Genomic DNA, 12,213 nt, shown 5'->3' with positions numbered 1-12,213 from the left:
GCTTTTACCTACTGTTGAGAAGTCTATGAGTATAACATCACTCTATTTTTTGTGAGTATCCCACCACTGTCACAGGAATCCCACTTCCCATTCAGAAAGGGAGAAGAGCAGGCAATCAATGCAGAGCAAGCAACAGATCCTGAAAGGATTTTGAGTTGTTTTTGCAGAATAAGAACATGTCATTTTAAGATAATGACTTATGGTGTTCATCTTAGTCTGCTCGCATAGTCCCTTGATGAAGATAGGATTGATATCTCACAAAAAAAGATAGGTCTTAGTAGGTCTTAATTTGTTAGGTCAAGTATTGTGTATACCTGCCCAGATATCATTAGCAATATTAGTAGTTTTTCCAGAGGAAAACAGCTATTCCAATGAAGTGATCTTTGAAAAGTCAGCAGCTTTTTAGGAATCTTTAAGATTTGAGCTAATCCTACCTGCAAGGTAGGTTGTCCCAAGTAAACAAAACACAAACCTGCTTTTTTTTTTTTTTTCTCCCTCACAGCCACCAAGCAAAGTTCTTTCTAGCATCTTGGGAAAAAGCAATCTTCAGTTTGCAGGAATGAGCATAATGCTGAATATCTCCACCACCAGCTTAAACCTAATGACTCCTGATACAAAGCAGGTGAGTGCAAGTGCCATGTTAATTTGTGAGACTTTGGAAGAACAGCCTACTGCACAGGTATTTGCTGTCTGCCAAAAGGTACTGTTCCACAATAATGTTTATAAAATGAGTGAAAAAATATAAATCATATTAGGAGTCGTAGTTTGCTCTAGTATTCAGAAGTTTTGATGAATTATTTTCTTCTTGCCATGTTTAGGTTTTGTTCTTAGGAGACCTATAACATGAAAAAGCATTTTCTAGTCCTGGGAGTTCTTTTTTCATACAGTTACAAACTTTCAGAGAGTTCAGAGGGATGCGTTTGGAGTAGGTGACCAAAGGACTGAATGCACATCTCCAATTTTATTTTCATCCTTCTCATTTAGAGCCCTAAAGGACAATCTGTTCCTAAGACACTGCTAAAAATACAGCCACAAGGATTTTGCAGTGCAGTGAAATGCCAGTCTTCTTGAAAGACAAAGCAGTCTTTTTCAGGCAGCTTGTTTCTTCTTTGTGCTGAAGGTACATACAGGCTTTGGGGAATCACTGCAGTGGATTGTAAATGATGTATGAGATGAGAAAAATCCTTGCTCAGGGTATATATAAAGAGAAAGCAGACGGACTTGCGTAGTCACTGCTGTGCTATTTGCTGTGAGCCACATACTGCGTGCAACTTTCTGCCCAGATACAGCTAGAGAGAGAAAAAAATAAAATAAAAAAAAAATTGCTGTTGTTAGGAGCCTCAACATTAAAGAAGAAAAAACACTGTGTGTTAAAAGGCTTGCTGTTTATTATTATGTTTTCATTGATTTGTCTTCATTCTTATCCTCATTTAGAAAGCATCTCAATCATCTACAGTGAGCACTGAGACTGTGAGAGCAACATTATGGCTGCTTGCAGTATTTTGGAGCCTTATTATGGAATAGACACAGCAGTGTTTTTCATAAGGATGGCTGCCCCCAGTCAGAAGCATATGAACTTGATGTTTATTAGATCTATCAAAAGAGTAGCAAGCCTGGAAGTGGCCTTGTTTTCAGCTGACATCAGGGTAGAAATTAAGTTAAACTGAATTATCCCAGGGAAGGATCCCAGGAAAGATGCTTTGTTGCCTTTTTTTTTTTTTTCTCCTGTGAGTGATGAAATAATTTTCAGTGAGCTAAAAAAAACAAACAAAAGCAAAACTAAAAAAGGGTTGACAAAACTGTTTATCTTTCTCACACATCATTCTTTTTGAGATGGACTTGCTCTGGATGCTGCAGGCCTGTGAAACATCTGGTTTCTCAGAGATCCCCAGTCTGGCTGTGGCCTCTCTAGTTTCTTGTTTGTGCCAAGCATTTGATTTGAAAATAAGCGCAGCCCAGAAGCTGTGCTCTTTGAAGCCTCACCCAGGAAGGCAGTTTTGGATGTCTGTAACAGCCTTCTTTTCCCAGAGGAGCTGGAGGGAAAAAAAAGACTGTTTTTTGCCCGTGGCTAGCAGGCAAGCAATGCATTGTGTCCTGTACAAAAACTTTGTGAGCATGCTGAGTGGAAGCTGACATTTTATTTTGGTTTTGTTTGTTTGGATAAAGTACTTCGGTAGAGTGAGATATTTCAAAACTATATGCCAACATTAGTGAATTGTTTCACATAAAGTAGTGCAAGACATTGATACTTTGATATGTTTTGTTTCAGGATTTCAGTATTGGGGAAAAATACCAAAGAACCTAAAATATTTACCTGTGGAATAGGAAGAAAATTCTGACTTGAACTAATAGTTTTGAAACTTTTATATTTCCTTAAAATTTGAAAAAAAAAAAAAAAACCCTTTGAGAAATCTGCTCTTTTATTTATTATGATGATGAACATGTTATTTTTACAATATTAACTGTGCAGAAAATCTTCAGTAGTTTATTTTTGTTGTTAAGTTCACCTCCTCTATATGGGAAAAAAGAGAAGGAAATCCTCACTGATGAGTAGGGAATGATGGTTCTCCAGGGAACACTTTAAAATTAACCATATCTTCTGAGACCTCTGTGGACAAGCAGGAGTATTAAAATGGAAGCACTCTTTACATGAAACAAGCACTTCAAGTTGCTCACTCTGTCAGTTCTGTCTGACTTGGTGAAGCAGTGTGATTCAGAGAAACGTGTCAGGTAGCTTTCTTTTTCAGGAAGGATGGTTTAGGTCTTTAGGATTCAGGATAAGAGAAGAACTCATAGAATATTTTTATAACTTCTTTTTTTTTTTTTTTAATTTGTTTTTGTTTTGTTTTCTGGAACAGTTTTCTTAAGTGTATGACTCCCTCTCTAAAGTGAACAACTAAGATCCAAATGACTACCGTCATATGCTCTGAGATACTGAATTAGGGGTCTGTCCTAAACCAGATGAATTATTTGGTATCGTTTTTACGAGTCAAAAGAACAAGTGAAATTTTCTTTCAAATGACCTTTTCTTTCCTGGTTGTTACATGATTTCATTATTAAAAGATTTCATAAGTTAAATATCAGAATAGCAATGCAGCAGAGCAGTTATCCCTGTATTAGAGGTTCATGACAATTCATCTGTTCCCAGAGAAACATCTTATTAGTTCAAATTGTACATAAGCAAATTGAATTTAGTCATTCCAAAGCCCTGGAATATGGCTGAGATTTTGGCCATAATGCTAGATTGCAGCTAGATTGAAAATTCTGTTTGCATATTGCAATTATGTTTATGTTCGAAACATAAAATAGAATCCTAAAATCATTTAGGTTGGAGAAGATCTCTAAGATCATCTAGTCCAACCATTAAAAATGACATGGTTGCTACTGGAAGCAATGTTAGGAACCTCAGCTCCTGTGCAGTTAGGCATGATTTCATTGATTTCACCAGAGTGGAATAGGCAGAAAAGTATTTTGATTAATAGCATACTTTGCTCCATTCATCACTAACTGTGATAAAGCAAGTGAACTTTAGCAGATTAAAATTTCTTATACTGTATAACAAATCTATATGATTTAATGACGTTCTAAGCACACTTAAAAATTTTGCTGTGTCCTGCTAGGTTTCAAAGAACGTTGGAATGGATATGCTATTTTTGTTTTGTTTTGTTTTGTTTCTTTTAATATATTCTCATGTTACTCTTTGGATTCCTTGTGAGTGAAACAGTATATTTTGATATTGTTTTTTGGATTTTCACCCCTGCATGAACCAAAAAAAGAAATCAAAGGTTAAACTGTGTAAGAAAAACCTACTGACTTGCACTTATTTCTTCTGATCCATACAGATCATAGCAAATCACCATATGCAATCTATCTCCTTCGCATCCGGAGGTGATCCTGTAAGTATTTATCTAAACTAAAGCTTTCTCTCGCATAGATATTGCTTTGAGGACTGTGTGACAAAATTTATTGCATAGCCTACTGAAAGAAAAATATAACTACTATAGCTCCTGTTTCTTGTTTCATAAATTCTTGATTGTTGCCATCAAACTCTTTTTGAGGGAAACTACTGACAAGCAGTCATGAATCCTGCTTTTTGAATGACTGAAATGAAAAGTATCAAAGGGCTGTGAGCATTCATATAATAATTGATAAGTAGAGCTCTGCTTTTCAAAGTAATGTAGCATAGTCTTATGGGTATTGTGTGAATTTTCATCCCGACTGTTTTTTATTTTGTCTTCTTTGCAGTAATAGACAACTATGTTGCGTTTATATTTATAGAAATGTATGTACTTTTTATTTTTTCTACTTGTTTTGAAGTGTACATTGAAAGGAGTGTGCTAAATACTGCCTTCAGGTACATTAATTACACACGTGCAGTTTGAAGACAGGCTTTCAAGAAGAGTCTGGATCTTTCTTTGCAATTTTGCAAAGCTTTCAGAGACACCTACGCATTTGATTCATTTAGATCAAAGGGCAGACTCTGGCTTGTTATGCATTTCCCTGTTTTTATGAGTAGTCCATCTGAAGGCATATTAAATGTGCTCAAAAAGTATTTCTCACCTAGAAGAAGTGGGAGAATTATAAAACACGGACAAAGCTTACCTCATAACCTTAGAGGTTTGAAAGCTTTTAAACCTAGATTAATTGTATGTATGCCTTTTCCTTCATGTGATTATATGTCATTTATCAGTCATATAGTAAGACAAGGTGATTTATAGCCTGCTTTGTGAGTTATTTCTCTCAGTTCAACTCCATTAAGTTGAAAACAGGCAGAACTTCCTCTGTTCATTTCACTATCCTTGGTAAACATAAGGGCAAACTTCAGTCTTAGAATAGCTCTGCTGAACTCCATTAAGTTCCAGAAGGGAAAAGGAGGCCATATCACAACAATCTGGGGGGGGAAAAATAAAAATGGATCAACAGCAGCTTTGAAATACAACAGATTGCAATGGATGCTGTAAATGAACAATTCCTGAAGTGGGCAGAGGAGTGATTAGCACAGTTCCCTGCCTCCGTAAGAAGATTCTTCGCTCCCCATCTGCCATCCCAAATGCTAAGTCCTGGAAACACCATTGCACACTGCCCACTGATCGAGTGATTTACCAGAGAAGAAGAGAGGAGCAGCAGTAGAGATTGGATTTGGAGTAAACAAGCTCTTCCAAGTGTTTTAGAGAAAATCACGTTACTGAGTCAGCAAGCTACCAGAGATATCAAATTGCATCGTATAAGGGAGCCTGTAAGAGACAGTGAAATTGTAAAGTTGCATTCCCAGTAAGACCACAGCATGGTGACTTCATTCTGAGGGTGGAGAGGGCAGGTGTAAGGTTCTAATGACACTGTGCAGGCTCATCTCAGCAGGCTAGTATCTGGTAAACTTGTTCATGAAGCAGGTGGTTCCTTTGTTCTGAGAGAGCACAGGAAAGAGGACAAATGCTAGGGATGTGACTTAAGCCACTGCTTTATTAACCCATCTGTAGATTATCAGAACATAACTTTAATCGGGCCTCAATGATTTCCATTTAGTGGAGGACTGTCATCACCACACCTTCTCCTGTAAACACAGTTGGGTCACAGCCCATAAGCTCATCTCCTTCTAGGGAGAAAGGCCATACTGTGCTAAACATGAGGAGCCCAGATCTGTGCCCAGACTACTTAAGGGAATGCCTTCCTTATACTGAATTTTGAAGTTTGGTTTATTTAGAAGCAAGACTGCCCCCACTTCTCAACCCACCCAGTTTTCTGCTCTGGATTTCTGCCACACATTTGTGCCAGCAATTAGCTTTGCAACTTTCCTCCCACTCCCTAAGCGTTAATTGCCTTTATCACTCAAAATATATCCACTGGAAAAGCGTTCCACAGTCTTGGAGAACAGCTTGAGTACCATATATATATATATGTAATATTCCCCTTTTCAATGAGTCAGTTTCTGGCTTTATTTGTGCATGGGAGCTTAAAATCTTTCTACCAAATCCTTTTACACACCATTTCAGGATCATTTTTAGTTTATTTCTAAGACTGTGTTCTGGTTCTGCTTTAGCAATCTTTAGCCCCTCCTTATGATCCACCCTCATTTTTAATCCATAGTCATTTCAGGTGTCTGTTTCCAGGCTGCTAGACAAGACATCTGGTTTTGGAGATGCCTGTTAAGATAGAGGGAGATCTCTTACGTTTTCATGAGACAGATCTCTGAAAGGTCCCTTAGAAAGTAGCTTTTCAGTTTCTGTCCAGATGATGCCTCCAAAAGCATACACTTTTGATGGGAGTCTTTTAATTTATCCACTGTGAAATGCACTTACTTCTTGTGCTTAGTGGTTCATCATAGCTCAAATCTGAAAAAAAACTGTAAATGAAATGAAATATATGTGGTTTCAGTCTCTTGCACCCACATCTAGAAGAGCTATGAGATAAATCTATTATTTACTTAGGCATAAATATATCCATTAGTTACGTCTGTACTAGTGAATAAAATAACCCATGGCTTGCTTTAAGGACATAAATCCAATCAGAAATTTGCTTCTGTGCATCCACTCTCTTTCCTCCCAGTGGTCTCGTGGGATCAGTGCCCAGCATGTGTTGTTCCCTTGGACAGTTTCAGGGCATTGCATAGGAAAACAGCACAGGCAAGCAAGGGAGAGTAGCAACATTTAAGCATCATGAACAACTGTGGGACAGCTTTCAGGCTTCTATTTTGGCCCTGTTTTATTTACCATTATAGACATAGCTAGTTTTCTTTTCACATTAGCTGTTGATTTGCGTCATTACTTCCACTCAAGTCATAGCCCAGACACTATGTCACTGGGTTCTTAAGAAATTAACAGGCAAAGTGCTAAGGGTAGTCCTCTCTGCTGTTTTTTTTTTTTTTTCGTCCAGACCAACCTCGTTACAGCTGTGTCTGAGTGCCTTCCAATAGTGCATTATGTGACATGGCTATCCACCTGTCACCAGAACCATGAGTGTGCTTTATCATTTCCCTTATCATCCACTTAAGAAGGAAATTACGTATACATGCAGCACGGTGATTTGTTTTGGTAGGGGTGTGTGCATGCTTGTGCTACAGAGAGCTAAGTTAAAAAAAAAGTCTATCATTTCATTGAAGACTGGTGTTTGCTATGACATTAGATCTTGACATAACAGTCAATGGTCTTCAATTAGTATCCGATCTCTACCTCAATTAACTTTAGATATACATGAATATCCAGGCATGTCAAGATATACTGGATCTAACCAGAGCTTCCTGACTGCATCAAAGAACACTGACATTTTCCAGATATGCTAGTAGGCCTCATGGTATCTGGGTGAACTGGCCTTTCTGTTTCATCTCCATGGTGATAAAAGTTTGCACCACTTGTGCATCATGTGAGTGTTGTAGGAGAGTAAGCAAAAAAATATCCCCAAAGATTTGAGCCTGCTCTTGTCAGAAAATCTACCCGGTATGTGGGAGAAGGGATGGATGAGTGATGCCCATGGGCTGAGGGAGATCATCTTGGGAGACTGCTTGCAACAGCCAAGCAGTACTTGAGCACCTCTGTTCCATACGTCATTGTAGTCAGTAATGTAAACACACCTGCTTGTCACCCATGAATAAACCTCATTGCTCAATATTTCTGAGGAACAGGGATGTCAGTGCTACTCTTTCTGCTGCAGAACCTGCTGATAATTTGTATTCTGAACCCAAATCTTTGAGTACTTGAAAGATGAGGACTTGAAATTTTTAATCCCTTCTAAATTAATCCTGACCCATGTCCTACTAGATTTGTTTAACTGATTTTAAATGGCTTTGTATTTAAATGGCTTCCCAATCAGTATTAAAACCCATAAATGTTTTTATAGGTTTTAAGTAGTGTACATCTGTAAAGTAAAACACGTCACATTGGGACCATGCCCCCAGGAGTAGATACACTCGCAACTGTGATAATTCAGTATGATCTGTGCAAGAATTTTTTACATTTAAAATGTCTTTTTTTTTTTTTTTTAATTTTTAATAGGATACAACTGACTATGTTGCATATGTAGCTAAGGATCCTGTTAATCGGAGAGGTAAGTTAGAAATATCTATCTGGCATTTACTTTCCTTTGAGAAACATGAATTATTCATGGCATAATTTAGTCTTTTTTTTTTTTTTTCCCCCAATAAAACATAAATGCAGCCCAATAAAAAGTTGTCTTTGACAGAGTCATGGAATGACTGTGTAGCACTAAGAAGCTGCCATACGCAACTTAGTTCTGAAATTTGGAACAGGTCTTTTCTGTAACTCATCTCCAAATATCACTTGGATTCTCTTCATCTCTTAAATCAAAAGCTTGCCTGTCTTGGCTGCAAGCTTCTAGGCAACAGCTAACTCATACCTACACTCAATCAAGATGAAAGAACTAAGCAGCCCTCTGATTAACTCCTCTGATTAAGAGTCTGAATCTGTTAGGTCTAAGTACATGCCAAATTCTTCCTCATAAAATATTGTTTGCTGAAGTTTTATTCATGGAGATGCCTGGTTCTATTGCTTTCTCAGCAATCAGTCAGGTATTGGAAACCTCTTGTTGATTGTCTTCAAAGACTGAGATCCAGTGCAGAGTTTCAGAAATAATAGTATGTTATAAGAGTGTAAATTACAGTGTGGAATAATAGATAAAGAACTCATTTCTGTTTGTAATGCCGAAAGCATTACTGGGTCTTAATACTAGACACAGAATATTGTATAATGTACCTGAGAATCTATTTATTATTCATAGATTCATAGAGAAGAAAAGACTACTCCAAAAAAAAAAAAAAAAAACAAACACAAAAACAAAACAAAACACTGAAGCACTTCCAACAGGATTTTTGCAGAATTTAGACACTTTAACTTCAAACCTGCAAACTCCAAGCTGCCACTGAGCCATGAGCATGACTAGTTCAACAGTTTTGGTAGTTTGTGTCCTTTAGTTATCTTAAGTACCTCAATGATCTGTTGTGATCATGTGCAGTAATGTCCAGACTTGGCAATGTTAACTCAGAAGTAGTACTTGAATATTAGTGAAACATCTAGAAAATGTATGTGGAGTGGGAGGAAGGGAGACAGTTCAGCTCTTCATGGTGCTTATTATGTTTCAACATCATGTGCCTTCCTCTTGATAGGCTCATGCACGAAGCTGGAGGCAATACAGTGTGGAGCAGCACTCCAGCTGCTCTTGTTTTACAGCACTGCTCTTCTGAGTTGGAAAGAAAGAGATCTTGGTGGCAGTGTAGTGGACTGGCATTGTAGCCTGACAGTTTCTTGTTATGCTTGTCTATCCTGGAATAAGGAGTCATCTAAGTGCCTGATATTGTTTTTTTTTTGTGAAGCATTTATATCAAGCTATTTCTCATTTTTTAAGAAAGATTTGACAGATTGAAGTCTGTAGGTCTCCAGCTGCAGTTCACGTCCTCCATCCTTCATATCATTTGTTTCTCCTTTAACTTTTCTACATAGTCTAGGTAATGACTGTTATTTTTTGAAGTAATCTAATATTTATCTCAACAATCTATAATAGAGGTTGCACTTTCCTATTCTTATTTGCTTCTGGCTTAATCATTAGCTGGTTTTCTCATTAGCCATTTTTGCTGCTGTGTAGCGATGTTATCTCAGGTGAAATTCTTTAATGCTGTAATCTTTCATCCTCCTTAGCCAGAGCTTTCCATAAGAAGTTTTCCCAATTGCATGTATACCTCAGAGGTGGCAGATCAGTGACTTTGCATGTGCCTAGTATTAAAACTCATTTTTCAAAAGGTCTAATTTACCAAGGGTAAATTGCTGTGTTTTACCCTCTCTGGCCATTCCATCAACCTTTATGTTATCTATAAATCACTTCAGAAGTGAGTTTGATTTTACTTCTGTATCTCACAGAAAGTGTTACTGCTGCTCTTATTGACACTAGGACCAATGCTGTACTACAGTTTGCACATTCATATTAGACTCATTTACTCCCAAGGTTGGAAAAGCTGTCTTCATGCTTTATATTCTGGATCTATATAGCTGTAGACTGTCTGTCTTCCACTGTAACCTACACAAGAAATCATCTCTGTGTAAGCCAAACCTTCTCAACCTTTTACAAGAAGCACATCTCCTACCTGCTGAAAGTCCATTCACGTATCCAAGGAAACAGGTTATTCATTATGTCACCTACTGAAACTACTTAATGACTCATGCTTCATTTCAGCTCCAGACAGGTATAGCAGTAAGCAATGTCGCCTCTTTAAATGCCCTCTCTAGTTACAGAGTGAAAAAATTATAGCTTTCTTTAATCTAACTACTGTGGGTCCACTTTCCCGGAGATATTTCCTGTACCTTATCTGGGACTGGTTGTTCACCACCAACAACATTGGTGCAGCGAGTGTAAACAGCAAATATTCTGCTGCTAGCCAGGGATGTCAGCCTCTGCCTCTGAATATGTGGAGGGTCCTGGTTTTGTCTGTCAAGTCTACTTTCAACATGCATCCTTTTTATTACTGCAACCGTAACAGGGTCCGCAATGTAGGAAGTATTGTTATTATTGCTCTTCCTTCAGCTTGAAATTTGAAAAAAATTAGGAACTTGAAGAGAACAACTTGGAAACTTGGAGTGATAATCAGAACATGACAGAATGGTTAAGGTTAGAAGGGACCTCTGGAGGTCATTTGGTCCAAGCAAGGACAAGTAGGGACACCTAGAGCAAGTTGTCCAGGAACATGTCCAGGGGGTTTTTGAAGACCTCTAATGACGGAGGCTCCAGAACCTCTCTGAGCAACCTGTGTCAGTGCTCCACCACCCACACAGTAAAGAAGTGTTTGACAAGTGTTTGAACTGTCTGAAATTCAGACAGAAACTCTTGTGTGCTAGTTTGTTTCCATTGCCTCTTGTTCTGGCACCGGGTGCCACAGAAAAGAGCCTGGCTCCATCCTCTTTGCACTTGCCACTCAGATGTTTATAGGCATTGATACAATCTCCCCTATGCCTCCCCTTCTCTAGGCAGAACAGTCCCAGCTTTCTCTGCCTCTCCTGATAGGAAAGGTATCCTAGTCCTGTCATCATCTTGGAAGCCCAGCATTGGACTCTTTCCAGTACATCTAGATATCCTTTGTATTGAGGAGCCTAGAACTGGTCAGCACTCAGGTACAGCCTCACTCCAGGTGCAGCTGAGTAGAGGGAAAGGATCAACTCTCTTGACCTGATGGCCATACTTTGCCTAATGCAGCCAAAAATACCATCAGCCTTACCAGCAAGGGCACAAAACTGACTTATGTTCAAGTCAGTGTCCACCAGCAACCTCAGACCATTTCCTGCAGAGCAGCTTTCCAGCTGGGTGACCCCCACCATGTTCTGGTGCCTGGGCTTGTTCCTCCCCAGGAGCAGGACTCTGTACTTCTTGTTGGACTTTATGAGATTCACAGAATCATAGAGTCACAGAATATCCTTGATTGGAAGGGACCCACAAGGATCATCGAGTCCAGCTCCTGGCTCCACTGGGCCCTTTCTCTCCAGGGCTTTATCACAGAGAACTCTACCAAGAAGAGATTCATCAGATCCCTACCAACATCCCTGAAGAGGTCAAAGTCTGCTCTCCCAAAGTCCAGAGTTGTGAGCTTGAATTGTGCCTTCCTCACTCCTCTAAGAATCCTGAATTGCACTATTTCATGGTTACTGCAGCTAAGGCTTCATTTGAGCTTCACATTGTCTACCAGCCCCTCCTTGTTGGTGAGAATTAGGTCCAGCATAACACCTCTCCTTGTCGGCACCTCTATCATTTGAAGAAGGAAGTTGTTATCAACACAACCCAGGAACCTCCTGGATTGCTATGCCCCACTGTTCTGTCCCTCCAACACATATCAGGGTGGTTGAAGTCCCCCATGAGGTCCACAGCTTGTGAAAGTGAGACTGTTTCTATTTGTTTGTATAAAGCCTTATCTAATCAATCTTCCTTGGCAAGTGGCCTGTAATGGACTCTCAGTAGAATGTCACCTAGCCCTGTCTTCTTTTTAATCCTGACCCATAAGCTCCTCACCTATCCCCAGGTAGAGCACCACGTGTTCCAGCTGCTTATTGACATAGAGAGTAACGCCCCTTCCTCATCTTCCCTCCCTGTCCTTCCTAAAGAGCCCGTATCCTTCCATTCCAACACTCCAGTCATGGGAGCCATCCCACCACAGCTAAAATAAAATTAAAGTGGGTATAAAATTAATGAAAGCAAAGAAAGCATGGAGTAGTTAAGGTTGCTGTTGCT

The 12,213-nt window shown here is 39.0% G+C and overlaps 1 protein-coding gene across 5 annotated transcripts in view; it reads left to right on the top strand.

The window, feature by feature from the left end:
• The window catches only part of SHC3 (SHC adaptor protein 3), a 66,612-nt gene that overhangs the window by 38,475 nt on the left and 15,924 nt on the right, over positions 1-12,213 (top strand). For all 5 annotated transcript variants that reach the window (XM_038170592.2, XM_038170591.2, XM_038170590.2 and 2 more), the window contains 3 exons: positions 503-622; positions 3,843-3,896; positions 7,986-8,037. In XM_038170592.2, the coding sequence (XP_038026520.1) occupies positions 503-622; positions 3,843-3,896; positions 7,986-8,037 (226 nt within the window). The remainder of the gene's footprint in view (positions 1-502; positions 623-3,842; positions 3,897-7,985; positions 8,038-12,213) is intronic.

This window comes from Anas platyrhynchos, chromosome Z, assembly GCF_047663525.1.
Source record: "Anas platyrhynchos isolate ZD024472 breed Pekin duck chromosome Z, IASCAAS_PekinDuck_T2T, whole genome shotgun sequence".
Taxonomy (NCBI): domain Eukaryota; kingdom Metazoa; phylum Chordata; class Aves; order Anseriformes; family Anatidae; genus Anas; species Anas platyrhynchos.
This window is presented reverse-complemented; position numbering and strand designations above follow the sequence as displayed.